General features: G+C 36.6%; 2 protein-coding genes and 1 pseudogene across 4 annotated transcripts; 1 reads left to right on the forward strand and 2 right to left on the reverse strand.

The window, feature by feature from the left end:
- Window positions 1-1,278: 1,278 nt before the first annotated feature.
- On the reverse strand, window positions 1,279-2,449 carry LOC149378733 (putative pentatricopeptide repeat-containing protein At3g05240). Its single transcript, XM_089603845.1, has 2 exons — window positions 1,390-2,449; window positions 1,279-1,301 (listed from the first exon to the last, which is right to left on the reverse strand). The coding sequence occupies exons 1-2, from the start codon at window positions 2,447-2,449 to the stop codon at window positions 1,279-1,281; spliced, it is 1,083 nt and encodes a 360-aa protein (XP_089459971.1).
- Window positions 2,450-3,403: 954 nt separating this feature from the next.
- Window positions 3,404-10,837, forward strand: LOC149378734 (putative clathrin assembly protein At5g57200). Its single transcript, XM_089603166.1, has 15 exons — window positions 3,404-3,493; window positions 3,645-3,714; window positions 3,965-4,062; window positions 4,164-4,302; window positions 4,412-4,539; window positions 4,634-4,726; window positions 4,871-4,921; window positions 7,060-7,125; window positions 7,217-7,282; window positions 7,359-7,439; window positions 7,555-7,632; window positions 7,757-7,942; window positions 8,567-8,645; window positions 8,750-8,868; window positions 10,477-10,837. The coding sequence occupies exons 1-15, from the start codon at window positions 3,404-3,406 to the stop codon at window positions 10,825-10,827; spliced, it is 1,695 nt and encodes a 564-aa protein (XP_089459292.1). The 3' UTR covers window positions 10,828-10,837.
- A 798-nt stretch (window positions 10,838-11,635) lies between these two features.
- Window positions 11,636-14,947, reverse strand: LOC149378735 (pentatricopeptide repeat-containing protein At3g26782, mitochondrial pseudogene; annotated as a pseudogene). Of its 2 annotated transcripts, none has more exons than XR_016294056.1 (2): window positions 12,054-14,947; window positions 11,636-11,833 (listed from the first exon to the last, which is right to left on the reverse strand). The product of XR_016294056.1 is annotated as a pentatricopeptide repeat-containing protein At3g26782, mitochondrial pseudogene, transcript variant X1 (transcript). The 2 variants fall into 2 exon arrangements; XR_016294057.1 differs by having other exon boundaries at window positions 11,636-11,844.
- Between the last annotated feature and the right edge of the window lie 1,046 nt (window positions 14,948-15,993).

Below are 15,993 nucleotides of genomic sequence, written 5' to 3' on the forward strand. Positions count from 1 at the left end.
TCTTGGTGCACTAATCAAATACTGATAATAATGAACATATCAAATAATAGATCTTCCTTTGGGCCGATCTAATATTCACATGTAAAACCGAAGAATCATCACGTATTTATTAGCGCAAACATACATGCAATCAAGTTAAACATTTACCTTCCTTTGGGCCGATAAATATTCACAATAATTACAAGTACAAAACCTTTTATATTTTAAAATAAATAAATTTCCACAAGAGAGGCCACTTTGGTGACATGTTGCTTCAATTAATTTATTTTAAAATACATATATACTAAATAATACCAATATTTGAATTTAATTTAATTGTTTTTTTTTTTATTTTTTTAATGTGGACTAAACCCACAACTTAAAAAAATCAAAGGCCCATGAGGCATTAAAAAAAAAAATTAGGGTAAGCAAGCAGCTACACTTTTGAACGTACGGCCGTCACTGACCGATGAATCCATAATACGATAATGGATACATAGCATATAACAAACGATTGCAAAACTGATGAATCAATGAGTCTGATGTATATATATTCAATAGAAACTGAAACTAAATCTTACGAATAAGACAAAAGATATTCATTAGACAAGCAGATGAATATAAAACAACCAGATTCGATAAGCAAATATAAATTCCTAAACGTGTACAAGAGAAAAAAAAAAGGATTATGATATCACTTTCTTATAAATCCAAAAAAAAAAAAAAATACATTGAACAAAAGCATGAACAGACCATCATTCAAAAATGCTCATGATGACTCACGTGAATGAATCCAGCCGAATTGTGTTTGTGCTTATAGCCTTATACGCAGGATTCCCAAAATTATTTATGAATGTGATAAACCAACCGTATATTCCAGCAACAAGGTTTCTTAAATAATTCAAACATGATTGGCTCTGATACCAATTGTTAGATCCGAATATCACGGGTGAAAACCATCACCTAATTCCAAGACCGAATCATGTTGAATAATTAAGAAAGCATAAAACAATAGCGGAAGCGTACCTGATGAATCCATGACGGTTGGTCTTCCAGATCAACACGTATTTCTCTGAGAGTCCCTTCAGTTCTCTCTGGCTCACTCTGACGACGGGATATCAGGAATGACAAGAATGTTACGTGTGACCTGGGGACCAGCCGTATTTATAGAGAAACCCTAGGTTACCCTAGTGGGCTTCCTATTTCAACTCATCACTGAAATAGAAGCCCATAATGAGTCTACACATTAAGGGCCCACAACCTGTTAGATACATTAAAGCCCAATAATCGTACACCAAATTAGATCACTTTTAACGGGCCATCTTTATTAACAGTTTACAATACATAATTATTTAACATATAAGTCCAACGTTGGATTAAAGATCCAACATATTGGATAAAAGATCCAACATCCCTTTCCCAAACAGCCTAATTGGGAACAAGAATGAACCAAGCTGACAAGAGTCACCGAATTGGCCACAATCCCTTCGTTTTGCATTTCGCAGAACATTTTTAGGGCTTCATTCGCATGCCCGTTCTGTGCAAATCCCACGAGCATGGCCGTCCAAGTGACCACGTTCCTCTTTTTCATGCTCCGAAACACAAAACTTGCCATATTCAAAGCACCGCATTTCGCATACAGATCAATAATCGCAGTAGATAAAATGACGTCCGATTCGAAGCCCCTCTTGAAGACACAGCCGTGAAGAATCTTCCCGTTTTTCAGGTCAGCGGTCTGAGAACAGCCTCGAACAAGGCTTACGATCGTTCTCGAGTCAAATTCGCCACCGCTATCAAGTAGTCGATTAGCCAGGGCAATAGACTCGATAACCATCCCGTTCTGAACATACCCAGAAATCATCGTGTTCCAGCAAACCGAATTTCTCACCGGCATTGCGTCGAAGACCCTGCGAGCGCTCACTATCTCGCCCACATTGCAGTACATATTGATCAACGAGGTATGAACCAAAATATCATCTCTTATTCCAACTCCAACGATATAACCATGAACACACTTTCCGAGTTCCACATCCCCGCTTCTCAAACAAGCTTGGACCAAGCTAACCACGGTGATCGGACTCGGAGTAACCCCGCAACGGCGCATCTCTTCGAACATGTCAAATGCCTCGTGAAACCGACAAGCCTGTACATAGCCACTAATCATAGAATTCCAACACACCACGTCTCTCTCCACCATCCTATCAAAAACTGCTCTCGCATCACTAGTCTTACCGAATTTCATCAAGAAACCGATTACCGCAGTCCCGAGAAACTTCTCTCTCTCCATTTCTCGACCAACGACATGCTTTATGATCTCCAAGCCCGTTTCGTAGTCCGACAACCCAACGCACGCCTTGAGCCCAAAATGGCACGTGTAACTGTCGAGTTCTGAATCACGCGACCGCATCATCGTCCTGAACAAGCCGAGAGCCTCGCCGTGCCGCTCGTTCCTCAGGTAGCCATGGATCATGGAATTGCATAAGATGGTTTTGGGTTGACTGAATTGGGCAAAAACACTATGAGCAACACCCAAAGCAGTCAGGTCACAGTAAGCCGCAACAAGTCTTGAAGCCAGAAATTGGTGCTTCGAAAAATCGCTGGCTATGATGTTGGCGTGGATGGATTTGACACACACGAGTCGCTTCGAATAAATTCGCAGGAGCGACAATAAATTCTGGACGCGCGGGTCTGGGTCGAAATGTGTGTGAAATGAGTACGAGGAAGTAAGTTTGAAGGGTGTTTTGAGACCCAAATGTTGGACATGAAGGAATAAGGAATTCATGAAAGAAAAAAAGACTCGAGCTTTGTCCCTTAGAACAGAAAATCATTAGCTAATCTATATTCTGTACTGGTAAAGAGTGGAGGTAGGGAAAATGCAAGTATCGGCAGCTAAACAGAAACACATATAACAACCAAACGGGTAACAAGAAAGGATAAGCAAGAAGAAATTCATTTGTTCAGAGCTGGGAAAACACATGAAAGGCAATGAACTATGAGTAACTTACTCGGTTCTAACTCTCCGATGATGGGAGAGGAAACGGAAGAGAACCGATATACTGACAGGCTCGGTTAACGGGACGGGTTTTAGTTGGTTCATGAGCTTCAGAAAGGCAACTCCTATTTTCATGGAATTGTATAAGCTTAGATATGGAACTCCAACTCAATCGAATGATATACATTTAAAATAAACATACATTAAAAAGAAAAATACTGAAATGAAATGGTTATGAGACGTGTTGGGTGTTGCGAATATTCTGGCAAGAGAGAGAGGGAGAGAATTGTTGGTTTGTTTTATGTTGTTGGAATGAAATGACGAGGTTGTTGTCGTTGTCACTTCGATAAATAATATTATCATTATATCTCTATTCTCTCTCTATAACCGAATGCAAAGAACAAAAGCTCTGGCAATTGCATCGATTATTTAATGGGAACATTTCAAAGCTTCAGAAAGGCCTATGGAGCTCTCAAAGACTCCACCAAGGTTGGCCTTGCCAAGGTCAACAGCGAATTCAAGGTACAAGTTTTTTTTTTACAAGATCTTCATAATTACCTTTTATTTCTTCTTCTTCATATCTCTTACGATTATTTTCTGGAAAAATTGTTCACGTTTCTAATTATTTTCATCTCTTTGAAAATGAATTTATGTTTTCTAATAAATCTTAAAGGATTTGGATATTGCCATTGTCAAAGCCACAAATCACGTTGAATGCCCTCCAAAAGAGCGCCACGTTCGAAGTGAGTTCATTATACACCTAACATACATCGTTTCTGTTCCTATTTTAATTGAATTATTGATAATTTTACAGATCTCTATACACAATGGATTATTTATCGGTGGCTAAGCTAAAACATTCTAATACATATTTTGTCAACAATGAATGTGTTACAAATTAAATTATGTTTCATTTAGCACATTCAATCACTTAATACACGTACATTTGACATTTGAAAATTTTCTTCAATTTGGATTTTTTTTTTTGTACAGAAATTTTTTCTGCAACATCGGTGGTGCGTCCGCGGGCAGACGTGGCATATTGCATTCACGCAATCTCCAAGAGATTGGCAAAAACACGAAATTGGATTGTAATTTTTTTTCTTCTACTAGTAATATCTACTCCTTTATACATGATCTTGAAACCCAAAAAAACATAATCATTAACTTTGAATATAATATATATGGACAGGTTGCCATTAAGGCATTGATTGTGATTCATAGGACATTGCGAGAAGGTGATCCAACTTTTAGAGAAGAGCTAATGAACTTTTCATTCAGGGGACATATACTCCAAATATCCAACTTTAAAGATGACTCAAGCCCTCTTGGTAATTGATTAATTAACTTTATGATTGATTGCTTGCATCACAAGTTAACACAATGGCAAACGAATTTATTTCTCAATAAACAAAATAAATAATTAATTTTCTTTTGCAGCTTGGGATTGCTCGGGTTGGGTGCGAACATACGCGCTATATCTAGAAGAACGGATGGAGTGCTTTAGAATCTTGAAATACGACATTGAGACCGAACGCCTTACAAAACATGCCCCGGGAGCCTCCAAGGTCGGGGATAAAATTCGAATGATTTTATTGTAAATCTAATAATGTTGTTTTCATCTTCGGAGAATTTGGAATGCGGTTGATTTGGTGTGAACAGGTACACAATAGGACACGGATGTTGGGTCGGATCGAGCTGTTGGATCAACTTCCCGCTTTGCAACAGCTTCTTTATCGCCTTATCGGGTGCCAGGTATTGGTTAAGGATGAACTCAAAATTTAATGATAGATATGAAATTCCTAGCCAGTGGTCTTGATATTTATGCTAAACTAAATTAGAATTCAATAATTAGTTTTTTTAGAACCACGAGCTCTCTAATTTTGTTCAGTTTTGCAGCCTGAAGGAGGGGCTTATAACAACTACGTCGTCCAATATGCTTTAGCCCTGGTATGTACTCTTGCATTCGAAATATTTGCGTGTTGATCACTATTATTGCTATATGTTTGAAGAGATAATTTACACGATACTATTATTAAATGATTTATTAAATCCGTGTACACCCACACGGTATACATAGACAATTTTGATTAGGTCAAGTTAGACTTCAATCTTTCTTACCCGAAAAAATCAAATCTAACCCAACTTTTAAATAAATGCTGGAATGACAGAATACTGAAAATAAACCAAACATGTAGATGTACGGCTAACAAAATAGGGCGCCATAGCTATCTAACCAATTTTAAACTTGATTCTAAGGAACTAATTAACGTTTCAATTATTTTGTATTAGCCATTTACCAAAATTAATGTATAAAAATGATACGGCAATCATGTAAAATGTTATCTGATTAATGAAGTCATGTCACTAAAAGTAGCTAGTTTTCAAACATGTTTGAAACGTTGGTTAGATTGCAAATCCAGTGTTTCAAGTGACCTAATCCGTGAGATTTTTCAATAATATAAGGCGATCAGTTATGATAAGGCAACTATTCTAACACCATATTAAGTTGGTGTATATATATTAAACATGCCCGAGACTTGACTACACGTGACTAAAATAGGCGGCCAAGATGTTGGCTACTTGATATCTCGAGTCAAATTACATGGAGTCAAATAGGAGCCTTGTTGTCACGATAGAGTGTATCCAAGAGTTGATATATTGCTTCAACCTTGTTTTTCCGACATGAATATCCCTTGAGCTATGTTAGTCACTCAGGGACGGAGCTAGGAATGTAAATTAAGGGAGGCTAAAGTGTAAGAAAAATTCAAGGGCGGGCTGGTTTATAAATTTTTAAGGTAAAATAAAAAGAAATTTTTTCAAAATTGCTTAAAAAGTATTAAAAACAAATTGAAGGGGGCTTTAGCCCCAACTAGGTCCAAACTGCCTCCTTTCTCTGTAGTCACTAATACCAATAATTATATATAGTTGATTACATTTCGCACTATTGCGCAACAACTAATATTAAAAACAACGTGGTAATAAAAAAAAATATGGTCGCCGTTTGCTCAAAAATCCTAAAAGACGTCTTGAGAAGGGCTTGCAGAAGAGTTTGCGTCGCCGTTTTTCAAATATCGCACAAATAATAGACACTAAAAAAACATTTGTGGCGAATTTCACATGCGCAATGATTTTTAAAACATGGTCGAGCAAATTGTCATACAAAGAAGAAAAAAGGATGCAGTAGTTATTTAGTTAATTTTAAACTTGATTTTAAGGAATAAATATTTTGATAAATTAATCATTTATTAAAATTAACGTATATAAAAAAAAAAAATTAGTGTATGAAAATCTAAGGACAATCATGTAAAATACTATTCAATTAATGAGATCGCTTCACTAAATGTGGTTAAACTTTATATATATTTAAAACGTTGATTAGATAACATTTAAAGTGATCTAGTCCATATGATTTTTCAAGAAAAAATATACTATACTCATCAGTATTATGCCGTGATGGAATTATAAAAATACACTTTGCACAACGGTTTTCTTCACATCGTGCAAAACTACTGGTAATCCTCATACATTATCGACAGGCACGAAACCACATGTACGGTAGTTGTTTTTTTTTAATTCTTTTATCTTAAAAACTTACAAATCTGTCCCCATAAACTTTTTTTTGCATCAACGCCCTAGTTTAGATTTCTGACTCCGTCTCTGGTTATTGACATCTTCTTCTCTTTCTTCTAAGTACTAGTGGTCAGTATCCGAAAGTAGACTTTTAGAACTAGCTAAATCTCCGTCCCCTTCGAGTACCTTAAAATTTGGTAGACTTGATGCTAATGAAATTTATGGCGACCATGCAAGTGATAAACAAACCAAACAGATCGAATATAATGTAATTATGTGATGTTAATCGTAGTCCAAATATCACTGTTGACCAACTATTTTAACACAATAACTACTTTTGAGTCATCCTTTAGTTTTAGAATACAAAACTTAAAATAAATAAATAAATAAATAAGTAAGCTGCCAAAATAGGAACGCTGGATCAAATGTAATTGGCGCGTTACAATTTCAGATACGTTACACTATTCTACAAAGTTCAAACGTACAGTTATAATTCCTTTTTTTTTTCTATTCAGGTACTGAAAGAAAGCTTCAAAATTTACTGTGCCATCAATGATGGGATTATAAATCTAGTAGACATGGTAAAACTCTGAAATTTTTTTATTATGATTTCTCCAAGGATAGTTATTCTAATTCGTTAATTTCATGTTGTATATCCTTGTTGACCATCAGTTCTTTGATATGACAAGACATGACGCGGTCAAGGCTCTTGATATTTACAGAAGAGCTGGTCAACAGGTTAAGAACAACTCTCCCTAATCTAGTCATAATTTTATCATGTTAATCATCAATTACTTATAATATCTTCTTTCAGGCTGAAAATCTTGCCGAATTTTACGAGTATTGCAAGGGTTTAGAGCTTGCTAGAAATTTTCAGTTTCCAACATTAAGACAGGTACAAATTTATATGCGTTTTCAAAATATTAATACAAAGAAGGAGCAATGTGAAGATTCTATCACTAAAAAATTATATATTTTATTTACTGATTTAGTAACTCATATTTAATCAGCCACCTCCATCTTTTCTATCAACTATGGAGGAATATATCCGAGAAGCGCCTCAATCGGGTTCGGTTAATAGTCGTCTGGTACGAATAAATTGAAGTTATTATTTTACTTAAATTCATATCTATAGTAAAGTAACTAAAACTGTGTAGGTCTATTTAAAAAAGAAATAATTATTCCTCTTTAATTTGGATGATTACAAAATAGGAGTACAAAGAGGCTGATTCGGATAACCAGTCTCAGAAGTTGGATGAGACAGAGCAAAGCGAAGGGAAAGTAGAGCAAGTTGAGGAGGAAAACACGCCGGTTGTCAACACACAAGCAAATGATGAAGAGCCCAAAGAAGAGACTCCGGCTCTGCCCTTGATATCCCTCGAGGACTCGGACTTGCTAGTAAGTTTCCTTCGATCGCAAAACCATAAACCGTTTATGATTATGTATTTTCTTTATTAGTCCATCGAATTTGTGTTAAGTTGAAGATTAAACTTTCGGTGGATGGATTCAATATTTACGAAAATATCGGTTGCCAAAATAAATGCAGAATGAAATTTAGAGGAATTGAAAAAAAAAAAGATAATTTGAAATTCACCAAACTTTTCAAAATTTATCAATTTCGACTTAATTTTTTTAAAATTGCTGATTTATGGAAATTTGTTGCTACTTATTTAAAGAAAAAAAATTGAATTTTTGACCGAAATGTGATTACATTTTTATTTATTAGATGTTGGCTGGGGAAATATATAAAACAAAATTTTCCAGAAAATGGTTGGCATTTCGCGTTGTTTTTAAATCCCTGGTTTAAACAAGTTAGATTTATGCACATAATTAAAATAGTAAAAACTGAACTGACTAATTTTATCTGAATAAAATTCTGATTATATTTTTCTAAAAGATTGTAAATAAATAATTATGTGAATACTAGCAAAATAATGAAAAATACAATATATATGCGTGCGAAGTTATTACACGTTACTGTCACATATACTGTACATCCAATGTTTTTTTTTCCTGGTTCAGGGTCTGCAAGAAGTAATCGATCCAAAAGTCGCAGAACTAGAAGAAAACAATGCTTTGGCACTGGCTATAATCCCACCTGGTAGGGACTAATATATCATAGTGTATTGTATCTTAAAGCGAATAAAATTATATCTCTGATAACTCTGATCTCTCATGCCCTCTTCAAAATGATTGCTTATGCAGGGACTAATCCGCAATCCACAACTCCGGGTTTAAATGATCTTCTCGGGTCTTCGGGTTGGGAATTAGCGTTGGTCACCACGCCAAGCAACAATACTAGCACTGTGCTTGATAGCCAATTGGTATTATCATCATTATCATTTTTATTTGGCTAAGCCAATTGCTTAGCTTACTCTATTTAGAAATTAGTATAAACAGTCAACTGAGATGAGTGAATTTATAAAAAATAATCAATACTTTTGAAAAATTAGTAAAACGATCAAAATTTTAAAAATTTGCAAGTAGTCTGTGTTAATAATTATATATATATATATATATATATATATATATATATATATAGAGAGAGAGAGAGAGAAATTATTAACACAGACTAATTGCAAATTTTTAAAATTTTGATCTATACATGTATAAAAAAAATGATTGACAGTGTCAAACTTTAGCTATTTTATAAAATAAAAAATAAATAAAAAAATTACAACTTTTGCTATTTTCATTTACATATTTGACTATTTTACTCTTAAAATATGGATTATTTGCAAATTATCTAGTTTTAAATGGCTATTTTGCATCTATACGCTTAAATTTTAGGTTAATAAATAAATTCTATGAATCATTTCTCATTGCCAATTGATTTTCTGGTAAAATCCTATAAATTAAAAGAATCTAAATATAATTTTTATTTTACATATCACTACGCGAATGGTAAACTATTTGGTGTTGAATTTCTAACATTTTAATCAACATGGTCGTTCTTTGAGCTCTTTCATCTTAAGTTGAAAGATAAATTTCATATTTGCCCCTTAAACTATAGCACCTTTAACAACCTCTATCATACTTTGTTTTTTCTTATGAGCCGTTTTCCTCGAACTTTTTTGTTTGTTCAAAACAAGTCTTCCATCAAATATTTAACATAACTCAAGGTCAAAATCGAATTTTCATTTTTTTTATCATTATAATATTAAAAATAAATATTTAAATCATATTTTTCATTTTTAATCACTTTTAATATTAAAAATAAATATTTAACATAAACTACTCTCTCATTATTTTTTTTAAACACAAACAGGAGAACATTATAATTTTTTAAAGATAATTAACAAAAAAGAATCAAAAAAATGGGGTCATTAATTCGAAGTGTTAGGGCGTTGATTTTTTTTTTTTTTATGTACAATTTTTTTTCTTTGTATGTTCAAAAGAGATAGAGTGGATGTTTTGAATTTTTATCAATATATATTAATATTAGTATTTTGAATAATAAAAAAAAAAGCTATTAATAACATATATTAAGGGTATATTGTTAAATTATATTTCAAACTCATTTATATGCTGACACGTGTCTAACTCTATTAAAAAAAATAGATAGAAGGAGCAAAAAACTAAAACATTTGTAAAATTCGAGGGGAACGATTGTAAGAAAAAAAAATGTAAGATATAAATTGTTACATGTGCTATAGTTCAGAAGGCAAAAATGAAATTTATTTCTCTTTTTTAAATTAGTGCTTGATTGTTTGAGCTTGATCCGAATCTAGATACCAAATTAAGTACTGATCAACATCAACACACTCACATACTTGGGTCGTTCAAATATTAACTAGTTAATTATAATGAGGTAACATGTGAAATTAATTGACAACGATCTGACATGTCTTGTTAGCGCTCTTTACATCATAAAAGCATGTCCAAAATTTTACACACTCGAATTTCCTTAACTTATTTATTTATCTGATTAGGGGGGCGGTTTTAACAAGCTACTACTAGACAGCTTGTACGAGGACGAAGGAGCGAGAAGGCAGTTACAGATGCAGAACGCGGGGTACGGCCATGGGGCGGCGAGCATTCAAAACCCTTTCGACCAACGGGACCCGTTTGTGATGTCCAACGGCGTGGCTCCCCCGCCCAACGTCCAGATGGCGGCGCATCAATATCAATATCAATATCAAGAAATGGGGATGATGACACCTCATCATCATGATCAACAACAATATCACCAACTGCATTTAGGCTCCACTAATCCATTTGGAGACCCTTTTGTCTTCCCTTCAACTTCCACTCCTCAACAAGGAAACCATGGCCTAATATGATGATGATGCACCCTCTAGATCTCTTTATTCATAAATAATTGGTTTTGATCAATTCTTTGGATTCATAGATATCTACAGCGGGCTTGTTTGATCTTTGTTGATATCTAATCTCACCCCTAACATGGAATTTGACATCACATTAAACATTTGTTATGATTAATGAAAAGCTTATTTGAATCGTCTTTAGACAAGGTTTGCATATTGACTTTTATGTACTTTTTCTATTGACACCCGTAGTTTCTACACTTTCATTAGTATTTGGATGAGGTCTTAAGAGCGCGTCGGTAACATTATTTATAGGATAAAATATACAGTTCTGTGTAAAATCATCACAATATATTATTTATGCTAAAAATGTGTCCCTAATTCAATATTTGAGTTGCCTTTTAAATGTGAATCTATCAATCTTTTGACATATTACAATATATTTGAGTTGCCTATTCAATATAGACATTTTGGTTTGTTCAAGCTTCTTGAGTTTGTGAGCGTACCATTCTAACACGAAAGCAGCTCTCGAGTGTAGGGCAGACATGGAAGCAGAATACATGCAATCTAAAAGCTCCATTTTCTCAGGACCAAAAAGCTCAAATCCCTGCTTGACCTTCCATTCACAGAACGAGATCCAAAATCTCAGGCTTCATTTCATGAAAATGCGGGTCCTCAACAAAGTTAGCAGTAAGACAGTTTTAAGTTTACTTTTACTAAGATATGAAGCAGATAGATTCCAATGCTTCACCAGGGTGAGAATGAGTAACATCTCTTATTTTTTCTCATTCATATATATTTACGCAAAAAATTGTGTTGCAGGCCTTACCTGAATAGTTCCTTCCCAGAAACATGAGGGAGCCAAGGAAAGTGGATGAGACGTTTGACCTCATGGGTGCCAAAAGTGACAGAAAAGCTTCGTTTGAGGAATTTAAAGCCACAGTGCAGAGAGATAGCTCCCTCAGAGGTGTCCTGCTCTCGTCCCTTTGTCCGGAATATAGATTTCTCAACTTCTCACATTCTGAAAAATCACTGTTGTGAGAGCACTTTTTACAATCTTAGACGCTTTAATACTAGGGACAAACTGGCAAGAAAAGCGGATTACAATGTAGTTTTGATATCATGTTTGAATGCGTCAAGTAAAAAAATAATTTCTTTCAGAATCTCAGGAGCCCCAACACCATGTTGAACACAAGTGGACGAGATAAATAAACAGTTGAGCACAAGTGAAGAGAAATAACCTTTGAGATAGTGAATGTAGACTTTGTACTTATAACCCTGAATGCTGTTGAACAGGAAGTTCTGGGACCTCCTCATAGTGGTTTTTGTTATGCTTGTACCCGAAGTCTCGTGGCATCAACGAAACACTTATGAGAATGTCTGTTTTCTATCTCCACAAGTTTAACGCCGTACGCCCTTTCTGAGCAGACCCTTCTCACCAATAATCGTTACAAGAGCATTTCCCGTTGGAAAAGTGATGAAAACGATTTACGTCCCTCACAATAAGGTCTCTCTGAACTATCTTCGAGATGAACTTGGTAACGTTGTGACAATCCACGCAGACACGAAGGTTCTTAGTGATCCTGATTGGAGTCCCCGTCGGAGTGCTCAAAAGCCCAAACGCGATGGCCAATCTCTCACTGTGACCCCACACCAACTTGATCTTCATCGGCTCATCCACGTCTCGAAGAACAACACTCGTATCTGGAACGTAACCACATGCCTCTACTTCCAGCCTCAAGTTCTCTAGATACTGATGAATCTCTGCCCAGTTTGGATGTGAATCGTCCCCCGCGAAAAAGGTGTGTACGAGATTTTCGACCTCGATGGAGCTATATCCGGGCGTTTTCTTCAGCCCGCTCGTCCTCATGAGATTTCGAACGTTGTTCACGGCGTCCCATTTCTTTGCCTGAGCGTAGATGTTCGATAAAACGACATAAACCCCGGGATTTGCAGAGTCTAGACAGAGCAGCCTATCAGCGGTTTTCACGCCCAAAGCGACGTTCTTGTGGGTCCGACAGCCGTTCAGAAGAGCCTCAAGGACGGAACTTCCGGCTTCGAACGGCATTCGTTTCACCAACGACTCGGCTTCTTCGAAACGGCCGGCCCGGCTCAAGAGATCCACGATGCTCGCGTAGTGCTTCTCGTTGAGCCTGATATTAGGGTCGCTTTCCATGATTTGGAAGAGCTTGATTCCCTCTTCCACGAGCCCTGAGTGACTACAAGCGGCTATTAGAGAAAGAAACGACACTTCGTTTGGCTTAATCCCTTCCTCGATCATTCCTCTGTAGACAGCGATGGCTCGCTCGCCGTGACCGTGAATCCCATAGGCCGTTATCATCGAGTTCCACAGAATGATATCTCGGCAAACCAAGCTTTCGCTGAAGATAGACTCTGCATACTTGATCTTCCCACATCTCGCATACATATCGATCAAAACGGTCCTGTGAACTACATCGGCTGAAAATTCCCGACGAAGCAAATGAGCATGAAAAGCACTTCCCTTTCCCAAACAGCCTAATTGGGAACAAGAATGAACCAAGCTGACAAGAGTCACCGAATTGGCCACAATCCCTTCGTTTTGCATTTCGCAGAACATGTTTAGGGCTTCATTCGCATGCCCGTTCTGTGCCAATCCCACGAGCATGGCCGTCCAAGTGACCACGTTCCTCTTTTTCATGCTCTGAAACACAAAACTTGCCATATTCAAAGCACCGCATTTCGCATACAGATCAATAATCGCAGTAGATAAAATGACGTTCGATTCGAAGCCCCTCTTGAAGACACAGCCGTGAAGAATCTTCCCGTTTTTCAGGTCAGCGGTCTGAGAACAGCCTCGAACAAGGCTTACGATCGTTCTCGAGTCAAATTCGCCACCGCTATCAAGTAGTCGATTAGCCAGGGCAATAGACTCGATAACCATCCCGTTCTGAACATACCCAGAAATCATCGTGTTCCAGCAAACCGAATTTCTCACCGGCATTGCGTCGAAGACCCTGCGAGCGCTCACTATCTCGCCCACATTGCAGTACATATTGATCAACGAGGTAAGAACCAAAATATCATCTCTTATTCCAACTCCAACGATATAACCATGAACACACTTTCCGAGTTCCACATCCCCGCTTCTCAAACAAGCTTGGACCAAGCTAACCACGGTGATCGGACTCGGAGTAACCCCGCAACGGCGCATCTCTTCGAACATGTCAAATGCCTCGTGAAACCGACAAGCCTGTACATAGCCACTAATCATAGAATTCCAACACACCACGTCTCTCTCCACCATCCTATCAAAAACTGCTCTCGCATCACTAGTCTTACCGAATTTCATCAAGAAACCGATTACCGCGCTCCCGAGAAACTTCTCTCTCTCCATTTCTCGATCAACGACATGCTTTATGATCTCCAAGCCCGTTTCGTAGTCCGACAGCCCAACGCACGCCTTGAGCCCGAAATGGCACGTGTAACTGTCGAGTTCTGAATCACGAGACCGCATCATCGTCCTGAACAAGCCGAGAGCCTCGCCGTGCCGCTCGTTCCTCAGGTAGCCATGGATCATGGAATTGCATAAGATGGTTTTGGGTTGACTGAATTGGGCAAAAACACTATGAGCAACACCCAAAGCAGTCAGGTCACAGTAAGCCGCAACAAGTCTTGAAGCCAGAAATTGGTGCTTCGAAAAATCGCTGGCTATGATGTTGGCGTGGATGGATTTCACACACACGAGTCGCTTCGAATAAATTCGCAGGAGCGACAATAAATTCTGGACGCGCGGGTCTGGGTCGAAATGTGTGTGAAATGAGTACGAGGAAGTAAGTTTGAAGGGTGATTTGAGACCCAAATGTTGGACATGAAGGAATAAGGAATTCATGAAAGAAAAAAAGACTCGAGCTTTGTCCCTTAGAACAGAAAATCATTAGCTAATCTATATTCTATACTGGTAAAGAGTGGAGGTAGGGAAAATGCAAGTATAGGCAGCTAAACAGAAACACATCTAACAACCAAACGGGTAACAAGAAAGGATAAGCAAGAAGAGATTCATTTGTTCAGAGCAGGGAAACAAACACATGAAAGGCAATGAACTATGAGTAACTTACTGGGTTCCAATTCTCCGATGATGGGAGAGGAAACGGAAGAGAACCGATATACTAACCGGGTCGGTTAACGGGACGGGTTTTAGTTGGTTGGTTCACGTACTACTCGGATTTTGACCCATTTCACCGGATTTTCCAGTTAACTTTAATCGAACAGTACAAATTAAAGGGGCGATAAGTCAAATAGTTAATAGTCATCATCTTTTAAAAACTAACTCAAGGTAAAAACAAAAAACAAAACAAAACTCAATATCTATTTTATTAAAAAAAAAAATAGTACACCAGCCCCCAATAAATTAAATTAACAAAAACGTTTATTTGCAGACTAATGAACTATTTTTTTAATGAAATAAAATTTAAACTAAAATCTTTAGAGCCAGTGTTATGATTGATTCGAAAAAATTATCAATTTTAAATATTTTTACGAAAGAAAAAAACAGTTAAATTCGATTTTGTTAACATGAAATAACTCTATAAAAAAATTGTTATTATAAAATAAAAAAAAATCCTAGCATCGATCTCTTTTCTCCTTCCCAACAAAAGAAAAACTAGAGTTTAATTTTTTATTGCCATCATCTCCTTTGAGCCAGGAGATTCCGGTGGTTTTAACCATTAGAGCATCTCCAATGCAAGCAACTAAAGTTGTTTTACATGTACTAAAAAATAATATTTTACAATTGAGTTGGGTCTCACTCAAACGAAAGTAGTGATTGATTTAATATTTTATTAACTTTTTATGAGAAAAATGAAAAACATCGGTGCCAAAAGTGGCTATGATGCCATAATCATTACTATACACATAACCATAAAAATGATGTGGCAATTACACATAAACAGCAAAGCAACTTTGGTTGCTTGCATTGGAGATGCTCTAAGAGGACTCTCAACTTCGGGGAAGGTGTTTCTCTTTTTTTTTTTTGTCTCCATGCCTTCGCAGTTACCGTCCGGTGCTTAGAATCGTCGTCGTCCCCACCGCAACGAGCCCGTCTCCGTCGTGCGCACAACATCGGTAGACAACGTCTCTAATTTAAGTTTTTTTTTCTTATTTATTTATTTAAATAATCTAGACATGAATCTAACTTTTGTA

The sequence above is a fragment of the Urtica dioica genome, chromosome 12 (assembly GCF_054948205.1).
Source record: "Urtica dioica subsp. dioica isolate 48M chromosome 12, U.dioica_male_clone48M_v1_H2, whole genome shotgun sequence".
Classification (NCBI taxonomy): Eukaryota; Viridiplantae; Streptophyta; class Magnoliopsida; order Rosales; family Urticaceae; genus Urtica; species Urtica dioica.